The sequence below is a fragment of the Pelobates fuscus genome, chromosome 2, assembly GCF_036172605.1.
Source record: "Pelobates fuscus isolate aPelFus1 chromosome 2, aPelFus1.pri, whole genome shotgun sequence".
Lineage (NCBI taxonomy): Eukaryota > Metazoa > Chordata > Amphibia > Anura > Pelobatidae > Pelobates > Pelobates fuscus.
This window is the reverse complement of record NC_086318.1, coordinates 144,534,090-144,547,975: the sequence shown is the minus strand read 5'-3', so window position 1 is coordinate 144,547,975 and position 13,886 is coordinate 144,534,090. Positions and strand designations below refer to the sequence as shown.

The 13,886-nt window shown below is 37.2% G+C and overlaps 1 protein-coding gene across 4 annotated transcripts in view; it reads left to right on the top strand.

Moving 5' to 3' along the window:
- IL1RAP (interleukin 1 receptor accessory protein) overlaps positions 1 to 13,886 on the top strand; it is a 280,512-nt gene that overhangs the window by 263,966 nt on the left and 2,660 nt on the right. For 3 of the 4 annotated variants that reach the window (XM_063442792.1, XM_063442790.1, XM_063442791.1), the window contains 2 exons: positions 3,834 to 3,983; positions 5,790 to 5,933. In XM_063442792.1, the coding sequence (XP_063298862.1) occupies positions 3,834 to 3,983; positions 5,790 to 5,933 (294 nt within the window). Of the gene's footprint in view, positions 1 to 3,833; positions 3,984 to 5,789; positions 5,934 to 9,749; positions 12,461 to 13,886 lie in introns of those variants that run through there. The other variant, XM_063442793.1, reaches the window with a different exon arrangement.

Genomic DNA, 13,886 nt, shown 5'->3' with positions numbered 1-13,886 from the left:
CAGTAACACCTGCAGTTTATCGAAAGTGGTTAATTACTTACCCAGAGAAACAAGTGTGGGTGGAGAGTTCTAATGCAAAGGCAAAAGACAGCATGTATCTCTTATCATATTAATTTAGAAAACTGAAATAGAGAATTCACGGTTTGTAAGAGGTACTTACCCAGTGCAACAGTATATTTGTTTTGGTGGAACTTAGAATATCTGTTTATTAACAGAAAATAAATATCTTATCAGTTACAAATACTAAATATACAGAGGTTATGCATATATTTATTTCTAAAATATTTTACCAGGAAAGATACATTGAGATTTCTCTCGTTTTCAAGTACCGTATTTATCGGCGTATAACACGCACTTTTTCTCCCTGAAAATAGGGGGGAAATGATGTGTGCGTGTTATACGCCGATATACCATATTTACTTACCTGTCTTGAATCGTGGGCCGGTGTTCAGCGCGCACCGCGGCACTGGAACTTCAATTTCAGGTTCCGGTTTCCGGCGGGACTGAAAGGAAGTGTCCAGTACCGCGGTGCCCGCTGTGAAGCCTGCCCACGCTTCAAGACAGGTAAGTAAATATGGGACAAGGGGAGGGAAAGTGCACTAGGGGACACTATGGGAGGGGGTGGAGAATACTATGGGAGGGGGGGAGAATACTATGGAAAGGGGGGGGCACACTATGGGAGTGGTGGAGAATACTATGGGAGGGGGTGGAGAATACTATGGAAAGGGGGGGGACACTATGGGATGAGGGGGGGGGTTACTATGGGAGGGGGGGACATTTCCTGGAATTTCCTTCTTAAAATGAGGTGCGTGTTATACGCCGATAAATACGGTATGTCCTGGGTCCACAAATCATTGCAATATATTACAGCTACTCAAAGAGAGATGCTGTATCATATTACCTTTCACATTCTGAAAGTAGCCTGCTTTGTGCTAAAATGCAGAGGTAACTGCATTTAATGCCACATATCTTGATCGGAAATGTCTGTGTGGGCTTAGGTTTTTAAACACGTTATATACAAGTGTGTACTCCAATCGGTCCCCTTAGAGAAGCTTTCTCTTACTGAGGTTATTGGCCTCTCTTCTGTCTTCTGGACTGTGTTATTCATTTAGACTTTACACAGCCAGGATATTAATTATCAGCACTCTTTTCTAAAATGTATTATTGGAGTTATAAACCTACCTAAATGCTCACAAAAAACCTCCTAAATGTGACCTATTTGTTAGAAGGAAGCCCGATGTAAGCAACTGGGAGGAGCTTAAAGCCAGGTACTTATACAAGTATTTAGTATGTTTTCCTCTTACATTAATAACATTAATAATTTAGATTAAACAGCCATGGGGACAGGTGAACTACTGCAGTCCCTTATTTCAAAAGCAAATTTAGATTTTAGCAACTCATAGCCTAAACTGTTTAAAGTATAGGTTTTCATACACACCTTATATGCCATTCGTCATCGCCAGCATGGGTACTTTTAAAACATACCCCAGACATGGTGGTATACATAGAAGAGGCATACTAAGGTAGTCACCTGAAGAAATGCAACTCTTACAATATTGTATCTGTATTTCCATGAATGTACCGTACCTGATGGGCGTCTCATCATTAGCCGCAAGGCAAACAAGGCATTTGCCTTGGGCGTCAATTTCCATTGGGCGGCAAAAAACCGCCCCCAAAATGCCAAGGCTAATGCCTTGTTAGCCTGGCGGCTAACTAACAGTCCAGGCAGGCGGTTGTCCGCCTAAAAATCCAGGCGAAAGCCGGCATCACTCTGCGGCGCGCGAGGGAGCCGAGCAGAGACAGCTCACTAATCAGTGCTCCCTTGCTTGCGCCGCCCGCCTGGATTTTTAGCCGGACAATCGCCTGCATGCCTGACTCCCTTCCTGTCAAAAGCCCCACTGGAACCCAGGTAAAAAAGTCCACCCAGCACTCCCAAAGGTATAGAGGCTGGGTGGATTTAAACTAAAAATAAAAAAGTAATGAGTTAATGTTTGGAGGGCAGGGGAGGGGGTATGTCAGTGTGTGGCTGTCTGTCAGTGAGTGTGTGTGTGTGTCTCTCTGCAGGGACGTGTCTTCCGCGAGGCAAACAAGGCATCTGCCTTGGGCGGCACTTCGCAGCCACCTCCAAAAATCCCCAGGCTTGCCTCGCGTCCTGGGGGGCTCAAGAGCGGGCCGACTGGCCACTTTTGAGCCCCCCCAATGCAGGCAGCGAGGGAGCATACTCACCTGAGCACTTCCTGCTCAGCTCCCTCCGCGCAGCTTAATGAAGCCGGGAACCTGAATTTGACGTCAGACCGGCTCCCCGCCTCACTAAGTGCTGCCAACTCAGCCTGTGCGTCCCCTGCCTGCCCGACCAGCAGCACCACTGGACAGGTAAGCAATCCACTCCAGCTCTCCCAGGGAGGCTGGGTGGATTTAAAATAAAATACAAATAATAATTTGTAAGTGTTGGGAGAAGTGTTTATGTGTCTGTAAGTGTGTGTGTGTCTGTGTGAGTGAATGTGTCTGTGTCGGTCAGTGAGTGCGTGCGTCTGTCAGTGTGTGTGTGTATGTCATTGTTTGTCAGTGTATATGAGAGTGTGTGTCTGTCAATGAGTGTGTCTGACAGTGAGAGAGCGGCTGTCAAAGTGCGGCCTTGACAGGAAGGGGTGGGGAAAATTTAAATGGGGAGGGGTGGGGGGGGAGGGGGGGGCGGGTGCCGGAGCACTGTCCTGCCTAGGGCAGGCCAAATCCTAAATACACCACTGCGTCTCATTCTGTTTTGTTAAAAAACATTTGTAGCCTGAGCTACCTCAAAAATAAGGGAAAAAGAGATATTCAGTTGAGTGCTTTAAATGTCCACAGATTAATGTGTTTTACAGCCTTAGGTATAAATCTATCATCTCAAAAAAATGCTATTGCAAAACCTGCTGTACCTGCTGTTAAAAACTGCCAACATGGTGCGTTGCCGTTTTTTTTTTTTTTTAACGCTCTTTAAACATAAGGCTTTGTTTCCCTGGTGACTGGTCTACTATAAAATGTAATGCATATTTCATGAAAAAAAAAATTGTTTGCAATCACTGTTCTGATTTTGAACTAAACCCTGGTGTTTTGGAAATAATTGGGTACATGTCAACATCTCATATCCAAAACCATCCACTGTCTTGCACATGGATGTCCTAAAACCCTGACCTCAGGTTCCTAGGTTTATATTTTTGTTTTCTCTCTGTTTATTTTCTGTGATTATTGTTTCAAATGCATTTCAGATCGTGAACTTTGAGCAACGGTGTCATATGCTAAACATCTTCCAATGCTTTATCAGTTAGGCAACATCTCAGGAAGCTGGTCTGATCTGATCTGTATGCTGTTCCCATTTTCCTGACATCGTTTCACCTTTCCTTCATTATATTGCTTAATGCAAATGTCCACGTGAACTCTAGTGAGCCTTTGCTCCAAAAATAGCAGGTCAATTTCCCATCTGAAATCCTTGCAGTCTCCAGGGAGACATTCTTCTTTAAATTGCCTGTTGAATTTGACTCATCTGTTTCGTCCTGACACATACATTTTCCCTCTAAATTGAGAACATGTATCAAATTCCTTCCTGCTACCCTGTTAAATACTTCATTTTCAATTACAGATCGCTTTATTTCTTCTTTCCAATAGTGCTTATGTGGCACGATCTTTGCAGAATCTGACACTAATTATACTTCAGCATTCCTTCGACTCTTAAAGCTATATTGAGCCTTATTTATAAATATAGACACTCGCAACACGTTTTTGCAAAATCTAACTTACTTATACAGACAAGAATATAATGTTTTTTTATTTTTTGTTTCTTTGTTTTTTAAATATAGTTGGCACTCCAAGATACATCACTGAATTAGCGTGTGGACTGGGAGCTACAGTCATCCTTGTTGTATGCCTTATTGTTGTGTATCATGTCTATTGGTTGGAAATGGTACTTTTTTACCGAGCTCACTTTGGGACAGATGAGACTGTTGGAGGTAAATATGACGTATTTCATTGCACTTTTTGTGTGGTTAAATTACATATTGTCTGGTGATTTTTTGGGGGGGATTTTTATTTGTTTTTGTTTTGTTTAGGTGACTGCTGTTATTTCATAATTAAAGTTTTTGTTGTTGTTTTTTTTTCATGCATCATAGCCTAGTACCATGATGCCATTCACCGGTGAGTTGGCAAAACCATTTTGCAATGGTTTACCTCTTACCTTAGTCATGCCATGTGTCTAGTCTTTTTTAATGATGCAGAAGCTGTATGTCTGTCCTGCCAGTCATTCATTGGCTTAGTGCTTCATGTAACACTCAACCAATGAATGAAAGCCTGTGCAAGGAATATGCACAGAATTGACATTAGCCAGTCTGGAACTCTTGTTTCAGGCTGACTAATGAAACTGCCAACGGTGGAATTGCATCTCTGAACGCTAGCTTAAATATCTCAGGATGTACAGCATTTCATACTGAAACCCTGTGGTCCTTGCACCATGACCACTTTAAAACACTGACGTGGTCATGGTGTTTGGAATAACCCTTTAAACAATAAATAAAAGCTTTTATAGACCAAATATTGGTTTATATAAAGGAGATATGGCAAATGGATCATGACAGTATGACGATTTGTACTTCCTGGAAGTCTGCATGTAAGAGCAGACAATATATCTAGCCTTAGCTATGGGCTTTCTGGTAACCTCACCATTGTTTTCAGTTATAGCTTTATTCTAATCAATGACAATAGAGAATTTATTTACTTATTTTTGAAGAATCATTTGGAAGAATTGACAGCCTTACAGAAACAATCAAGGTCATTCATCAAACTCCGAATTTAAGAGAATTAAATTAGAGTTGTCAAATTGAGGCTCAAATAGCCAAACCGTTACTAGAACTAAGTTGTAGATCTTTTTCAGATCAGTTATTTTTTGCTGCATTTTTAAATCTTTAATTTAATTTGCTTGAATTCTGATTGGCTTATATGACATTTGTTATGATCAGCATGCTAGGAAATTCAGACTTCTGTTTATAGAACTGTGGACCCAAATATATTTATATACAGATTAAAAATCTATATTCTCAAAATGGAATTTTATATTGGTGCTGATATAAATGTCTGCCCATCAGGGATGAAAATGCATTGGGATTGGATAAGAAAATAAAATGTGTTTCAAAGTGTATGCAAATCCACATTGGCAGTGACGTAATGAGATAATATTGCCTGGCAGCAGGGTATTTGTGACAAAGAGGGCAAGAAAGACCTGAAGGAGACCGCAAATCACAATAATCTTTATATCCTCTAGGTTTGATTATCTATTTAACACCAAGATATTTGACATCCGTTTGCAACATTTATGGCAAAATCACCAAGTTGGATTGTGTTTGAATTGCATTACATAGCACCATTAAGAAAGAACATATCACATACCAGTTTTGTCATTATTCTAAGTAGATCTAGAGAGCTCCTGGTATCTAGGCTTGAGTTGACGTGCACATTTTATGCTCTTGTCATTTCTATAGTGTGTCTGCCATTGAAGCCTTTGGAGTAGGGAATTTTTTTTTTGTTTTGTTTTTTTAGCCTAGTAAGCAGTAAAACAGAACAACGCAGTGACATGCAACCTTTGTGAGTTAGTTTATAAAAACTGTTAGCATGTGAGAATTGATGTGTTCATCAAGCCTCTTATTAGGTTATTTCTTCATGAACAGGAACAATATTGCAGTGTTTGGATTATATATATATTTTAATGGCCTATTTTTTATTTCTGTACTGAAAGTTTTTTTTTTTTGTTTTTTTTTCCCTTCCAGACGGAAAGGAGTATGATGTCTATGTGTCTTATGCAAGAAATGCTGAGGAAGAAGAGTTTGTTCTGGTGACGTTGAGAGGAGTGCTGGAGAATGAATTTGGATATAAGCTGTGCATTTTTGACAGGGACAGTTTGCCTGGAGGAAGTAAGTTATTCACTTTTCTTTGCCTTTCTTTTTCTTCTTCTTACACTTCTCATCTGTCAAAAGCGAAAGCTACACGTAACGTGTAACGAACGAATAAAACACGCATGTGAAAATAATGGAACAGAGGTCATGGGGGTTAATAGCAGTAATTAATTTATTGTATGAGAAATATAGCAGTGGGATTTTTCTACATCTGTTGATTAAAATCTGATGGTAAGTTACTTATTAAAAGTGAAAACTAACCCTGTTAAGCTGATGTGATGGCAATGATCATGATTTACAACCAATATGACATCTTATTCTCTAGCAAGACCATGCAAAAGGCATTGCTTATTTGTAATCCTATGACAAAACTCCTCCTTCACTATACCATATAACAGTGTGCTGCAGATGATAAGAAGAGCATTATAGAACTGGAAAAAGTGCCACTAACTTAGTAAAAGGAATATATACAAGAAAAAGTCATATTTGGGGATATGATGACATTTCACAAATGTATACAGAGTTGGTATAATACATTGTCATGTAACTTGCTCATTATCATGGTGATTATAAGTTCAGAATAGAACATTTTGATTTTCCCTAGAGCAGAGCAGCATCATTGTACAAAGGGGAGATTTTACATTGATGTAACTGTAAATTTGAACAATAGTATTAATGGTGTGTTTGTTTTGGAAGAAATTTAATTTTAGAGTTGAGAATATCAATAAGGATTTGTTTCTTTTATTTGGCATAACTGGAATCGATTGAAATGTGTTTGGTTTTTTTTTTTTTTGGTTAACAGCCGAAAGCAAGATTTGTAAAATATCAAACACTTTGGGCTTGAATAATTCTTTTTCAACCTAAATTACTGCTTCCAGCAAGTGTATTTCGTTCATTTGATTCAAGATTGCCTTAGACCATATAAAAGCGCAATAGCATAAGACACTATAAAATTATAGTTATTAATCCTTATTTTACTTAATATTTTGTATAGTTCACTGGTAAAGACCTGTTACCTTTTGGGGAAAAAATGAAACCCTTTTTTTCTACAGAATTTGCAAAGCAGAAAGAGTCCATTTATATTGTATTGATATGTTTAAGACAGATACACAGTATTTACAAACAATGTAATTATCGATTTAGCTTACATGTGTGAATTTCATTGTGATGTGAGCACACTATTTCCTCATTTCTGAACATGTTTGTAAATATGCTGCAGTTAAGTCTTGGGGAATAGGTTAACAGCAATACCAGGTATTATTTCTGACTGCCATTAACAATATCTTATTTATGGTTTGTATTACAAAACAAAAGCAATATTTCTGTGCTTAGAATGCTGCTCTGTGATCTTAAAAATTTAAATAAATACGCCAAAATGATTTATGCATAGAGAATATCAAACAATAGCCTCTAAAATGTAATAAAGGGTGCAATCCTAAGTATGAAAAACACAAGTCGTACAAAAACAAAAGGATGCAATAAAAACAAAAGGATGCATCCCAAATGCTCTTACTCATTCAGCAAAATAATCTACTACTCACAGTGTAAATGAATAATATTTACAATTATACAATATATCAAAAAGTTAATAGACTAAAAAAAGAAACAACCAAGTAATACTGTATAAATAAAGCCTACAAGGGCTGGACACTTGCCAGTAAACCCAGCTGCTTTGAGAAATGCACGGTTTTGTGCTGAAATGTGGTGGTGGTGGTGGCGCAATGGGGGGGGGGGGGGGGGGGAGTATTGGCATGTGTTTAGCCCCTTAAGGACACAACTTCTGGAATAAAAGGGAATCATGACATGTCACACATGTCATGTGTCCTTAAGGGGTTAAAGCATGTAGGCTTTGTATATGCAGTGTTACTTTGTTGTCTCTATTCACTTTATAAAATTGTCTAGCGGAGATTATTGAAGATTTTCACTCTGTAAATAATAAAGGTTATTTTGTTGAGTTGAACATCTGGTGTGTATGATTTTTGTTTTTGTAAAAAATTAAATAAATAAAATCTGCTATATTCTTTCAGTCTTAGAAATATTGGTGATGTAAACTACTAGATATGTATTATTACTCACGTTCATTAGATTTATAATTCATAACAATAATTAGGAAGAGGACAAGCATAAATACATATTGTCGGCTTGATAAAAGAATTATAGAAATTAATTAAACACTCTTCCCCAATTTGTAATTAATTGGCTGGTTTGTTAAGAACTCAGATGCCAGAACTGCTAGCACAAAGTATGAAACTGTTCGGGTAAAGGGACACTGCTGACATCCAAGTGTTAGGTGCAAGTATAGCTAAATGCTGAGTTACAGGGATAATCAACCTTTGGCACTCCAGATGTTGTGGACTGCATCTCCCTGATGCTTTGCCAGCATTATGACCGTACGAGCATTGTAGGACATGTGCCAAATGTTGCCTACCCCTGGACTAGTATTTCTCTACATAATGTTGCTGGAACCAAAGCACAATTGTAAAAGAGAATCATTGGAAGCTATATTTATTACCATCTTCTGTATCCCAGATGCCTCTTATGCTTTGGTTTACATTTTTTTAAATTTTTTTTTCTATTTATACAAATCCATGGTGCTTCAGTGGACACATACCGATATAGTTTTGTAGATTATATTCTATATTTAATTTGTACAGCAAAATAACGTCACACTAGGAAAAAAAAAGGGCATCTGTACCAGTCACAATGACCTTTTACTGCCCTAATAAAAGTCAGACAGTCTCTATTTTTAATCCAGCTGGAGGGTCCTGCAACACAATTAGTTTATTCTTTGTAACAGTTTGGTCATATTTTTAGTAGGGAGCATATGTTCATTTACTGCTTAGCATCTGGCACACTTTTGGTTTTTCTGCATTGTTCTAGGAAAATATCTACATTTTATTTCTAGATATTAAAATTCAATAAATAGAAATAAACTCGCGTGCACAAATTAATAGCCTTTTTATTTTATTTTTCTTAGGGTTCGATTAGCGATTTTAAATGATGGGTGATAGGTTGTTGCTCTTATATGTTAAAGTGTACCTGTAAAGTACACTAAGCTAAGCTCTAGCGAAAGATCTTAAAAATGTTTAAATTGCACAAACAGAAATGCTATAAAATGTAAAAATGTTATTTGAAAAAGCTATGAAAATTGGTAATCCCTCTCCTTATCTGTCAATAAATGGCAACATACATGTCTTGCGCTTTGCTAAGGAGGCATAAGAATGGAGTGACAGATGTAACTCTGTATTGGCACCGATAAAATAGCATGAAGCTAACATGTCGACATCATGAGGGTAGTGCAGTCTCCTTCCCAAGCAAGGCCAATTGCATAGTAGTAGTTGGGTGTACATTAGTAGAATACCCCAAAACCCATCTGAATGGCATTGATGGAAGTGCTAAAGTAGGGGTACATACATTATTGATCCCTGTGATAATGTTATAAATATTGTGAAGGGGGAGGTTGCAGTTAAATTGGACCTGTTTGATCGGTTCACTGTAAAGTCATGTTTGAGAAACAGAACTGTAAATCATAGGGAAGAGAACAAAATACAAATTGTGTACAAAATGTAGTTATTAAATGCCATGAATTTCTTCTACTGTAACATTCTTGAAAAATGGGCAACTGCTTTAAAAAGTTCCTGTATTTTCGATATGGTGGTTCAGGATTGAAAATTCATTTTTAAGATTATATTCAGTATTATCTTAACAGGCATAGACAACATTTTCCTGAGTAATTCTATATATGGTTTCTCTTTTGATTTTTCGTATCCTGCAAGCTACTATCCAATGTATACACTATTCAAATTGTCTAACATTTGCCTTCTTTCTTCTCAGTTATTACAGATGAGACACTGAGCTTCATTAAGAAAAGCCGACGTCTACTGGTTGTGATTAGCCCCAGCTATGTTCTCCGGGGCACACAAGCCCTTTTGGAGTTAAAAGCTGGCCTACAAAACATGGCCTCACAGGGCAACATCCAGCTTATTTTAGTTCAGTTTAAGACTATTAAATCCAAAGAGAAAGTGAAGGAGCTAAAGCTTGCTCAAAAAGTTCTCACGGTCATTAAGTGGAAAGGGGAAAAATCCAAGTACCCTGGTGGTAGATTTTGGAAACAACTTCATGTGGCCCTACCTGTGAAGAATTTGAGTCCATCCAAAAACAGCAGTTGCAGTGAAACCGAGCTTCATCTTGTTTAGCGTTTAATTTAGAAGTGAAAAGAAGAGAGATAATGTATTTAATTGCCACAGCTTTACCCAGGTGGTGCTCACAGGACATTTAAACCTAAATAGGAAAAAAGTATTTCAGACTTACAGAGGTCTACATCCTAAGACAGACCTCATAGCATCATCTAACTCTATAAACAAAATGAAATCAAGGTTATAGCTGACGGAAAAAACCCAAATTAAAGCAAATAGCACTTAATAAGCAAGCATTAAAGGGGTTGATGTGAAGACAAGAGGTACATATTCCACAGAAAATCTTGACTTATGACACATTATGCAGCACGTGGCCAAACCCTTGCTGTCCACTCTAACTTTCAACATGATTAGTCAGTGTATCATCTGGCAATGAATCCTGGGAGTTGGTGTCAGCTGTATCTTGTACAAAAGTATTTTAGCAAAGACTGACTTTTTTTCCCCTTTAGGGATCAATTTGTATGATACCAGAAACCTCTGATAGATTTCCTTTGGAAGGTGGCATACTTTATATGATTAAAAGTGCTGGAAATGGTTTCCTCTAAGATTAGAATCTCTGCATGGTACCTGTAAAAAGACTACTTTATTAACTGTGTGTGCCACTTGTTGCTCTGCAAACAGCAGGGTAGGGGTTTTTAAGTGTTTGCTAAACTGCTCACCTAGAGGATTCAAAAGGTCACTCATTAAGGCTGTGGGTTTGTATATTAAGGGTAAATGCCACAAAAAGTGATATATCTGTGTAATGGCTTTAAAGCGGTGGCATTTTAGAATGGAACTACCTATTACCATTTTGTGGGAACACAGGACACCCGTCATATAATCCATATTCCAAAAAAAGACCAAAGACGTCATGGGGTTTGTAATATTAAAGCTGTAGGAAATGCATTGATTGAGACAGTTAAATGGTTACCATTAAATAGTGTGATTCCTTTACATTTACTTTTATTACCATTCAGTTAGTATGCCACGAGACAGGTATTTGAGTATATCATAAATCAGCCATGATCATAAAGTTACCCATAGCATTACTCATGTTTTTAACAGCATGTGAGCTGTTTTTACACCGCAGTCAGTGAGGCATTTCATGTAATTAGTGGAGTAGACGGACACAAGAAGTCTGATTTCTCAGAAGCACTCCGCTTAGCTATATCAAAAAAGACTAATAAGATAGTCTCTAGAGATCATCAGAATCTCCTTCTATCAATGTGATTTGCCAGTGAAGGGCTTTTATGCTGCAATTAAATTAAATGGCTTTATCCAGCTTTCCAGCACACAGTGCAGTTAATTCTAATAATACCAGCTTCTACATGTCCCTTACAAACACTTGGCCCACTGGTGAATTAACAAATGTGTTTGGCAGTATGGAACATTATATACAACATGACATTTTTTTTTTTTTTATAAACCCATGCTACCTCATTACTCACTGATATGGTGCTTTTTTTAATATGTGATGCTACGGACCAGCTGGGAAACTATTTTTCTATCTACCTCTAGTACATATCCAACCCAATGTGTATATGCCAACACGTTCACTGTGATGCACTGATTATGCCGCAAATGTTTTTGATTCCATGACTGTACAGTCTAAATGATTTACAGATTCCAAATATTTTAAAGATATTCTTGCATGTATGATTTTAAATAATGAGATGGCAAATAGACACAATGTTAGTGAGGGAGATTTCACAATATGTTGCTAACAGGGAAGTGGTGCAGACTTTTAAAAGAGGGACAGATACCATAAAAAAATAATGAAATCCAGAAGATATTTTTTGCTAGATGCTATGGTGATTGCTTACCTTTTATAAACTTTGCACCATTTTTCTGTTGGCTGCACTATAAAAATCTATTATAAATCTCTAGCAATGCACTGAGCACAGCAGAGAACGAACATAAAAGTGTAGATGTGCTGGTATGTTCTATCGTTCCTAAATCCATTGCAATCATGCCATTATAGATGTGTGATTGTAAGAATTAGAAAATCCATTTTGCAATGCCAGGTGAACTAAGATATAGCCCAAAATACATTATCAGACACACACGCCGAATGACTGTCTAATGCATGTGCTGTTATTTTATTTCTAAATACACTGTTACCTGGAAACAGTCACATAAACTAAAAAGAAATCCCATTTAATTTTGGATAAAGTTACGTGACATCTGACATATATGTTGTAGAATGGCCCAGTTTATCCTGTTTTATTTCTGATAGAGTAAGCTTTAATGACTGTGTAGCTGTAAACATAAATAGATTTAATGTTTAGAGAAGCCAGCAAGCATGACTTTCCTTGGAGGATTAATATGTACTGTGAAGTAGCCATTAAGATCAGGGTACTTGTATTAAAGTATTAAAGAAACAATCTTAGCAAAAACTCTAAAGGCTTTATAACTGTTGTAAAATTAAGTCTCTCCACACTGGCTTTTTTTTTTTTTTTTTTAAATGTGGACATATAATTTCACTGGGACATATATATGCTGTGTTGTGCAATTATTCAGATATATCAGCCATATAAACAACTGGACTGTTTATCACACGTCATAATACAAGGATCTGGTCTTGTAATAGTATTTCTATCAATGCCATCTCTCTGTGTGTGCACTTCCAATAACCTCAAATGATGTCTGCTACAAAGAGAAGCCCCAGTAAAATCTTTCTTTTGTGATTTTGCTAATAAGAAACTCATGTCATCTTGATGGTAACTTAGCCTAACCTATGATTAATATGTCAGTTCCTTGTATAGGAAATTATTTTAATGATCTGCCTCCAAGACTATTTTCCATCCAAAATGAATGCATCCTTTTTTGCTGCCAATGGGGTCTGTAACGTATTGATTTGCAATATGTTGCAGGTAGCTTTGGCAGTGGAAATAGCTGACCCATGTATTTCTCAGTTAATGATAGCCCATCAATTGTCTGGATGTGGACTTTACTAGAGGCTATTTTGTAGAACTGTAATCGTACCCTTAGGCCAGATACAGTTTTCAAGCTGCTTACATTTTTTTTTACATATATTTTTAAGACTGTATTTTTTATTAAATATTACATTTGAATAAAAACCTAAATATATTGTCTTCTGTATGTATATTAACAACCTTCGTTATGTTTTTAGTTTTTGCAGAAATTAACCAGTATGTGAACTACATGTAAAATATTGTGGTATACAGGGTTATTTACTAGAATGAGAATTGTTTGAAATTCAAAGTGATTTCATAGGAACTTATATTTAGATTCTAGGCAATTTTCACTTTAGACATTAACCCTGTTAGTATATATTTAGCCTGGATACAGGAACAAACACACACAAAGAAAATTAAAAAATAGATATTATTAAAGGAACACTATAGCGTTGGTAAGACAAATGTTCTCTAGCTATTTAGCTGCCCTCACCCCTTTCTGAGTGCATCAAAAATATCCCAATGCTTTCTCATAGGAAAGCATTGGTTGGCTACTGCGCATGTTCAGCAACACACTGCTCAGCACCAATCAAATGGTCTATATGAGTTAATCTGGTAGAAATAGCAGAGTATTACTCTGCTATTTGAACAAAAGCACCACTAGAGGCATTTTTACCATGCAATGATTTCAGCTGCAGGCTTAAAACTACAGGGACATGGCACCCAGAACATTTAATCAAGATTAAGTTGTCTGGGTGCCTATGGTATCCTTTTGAAGCTCAAATTAGACCTTTTGTTCTAATTGCTGTGTCAAGGATTAGACCTTATGGGTCCTTAAGCACATATCTGATAATTGATATAGTAATGTTTTCATAGAG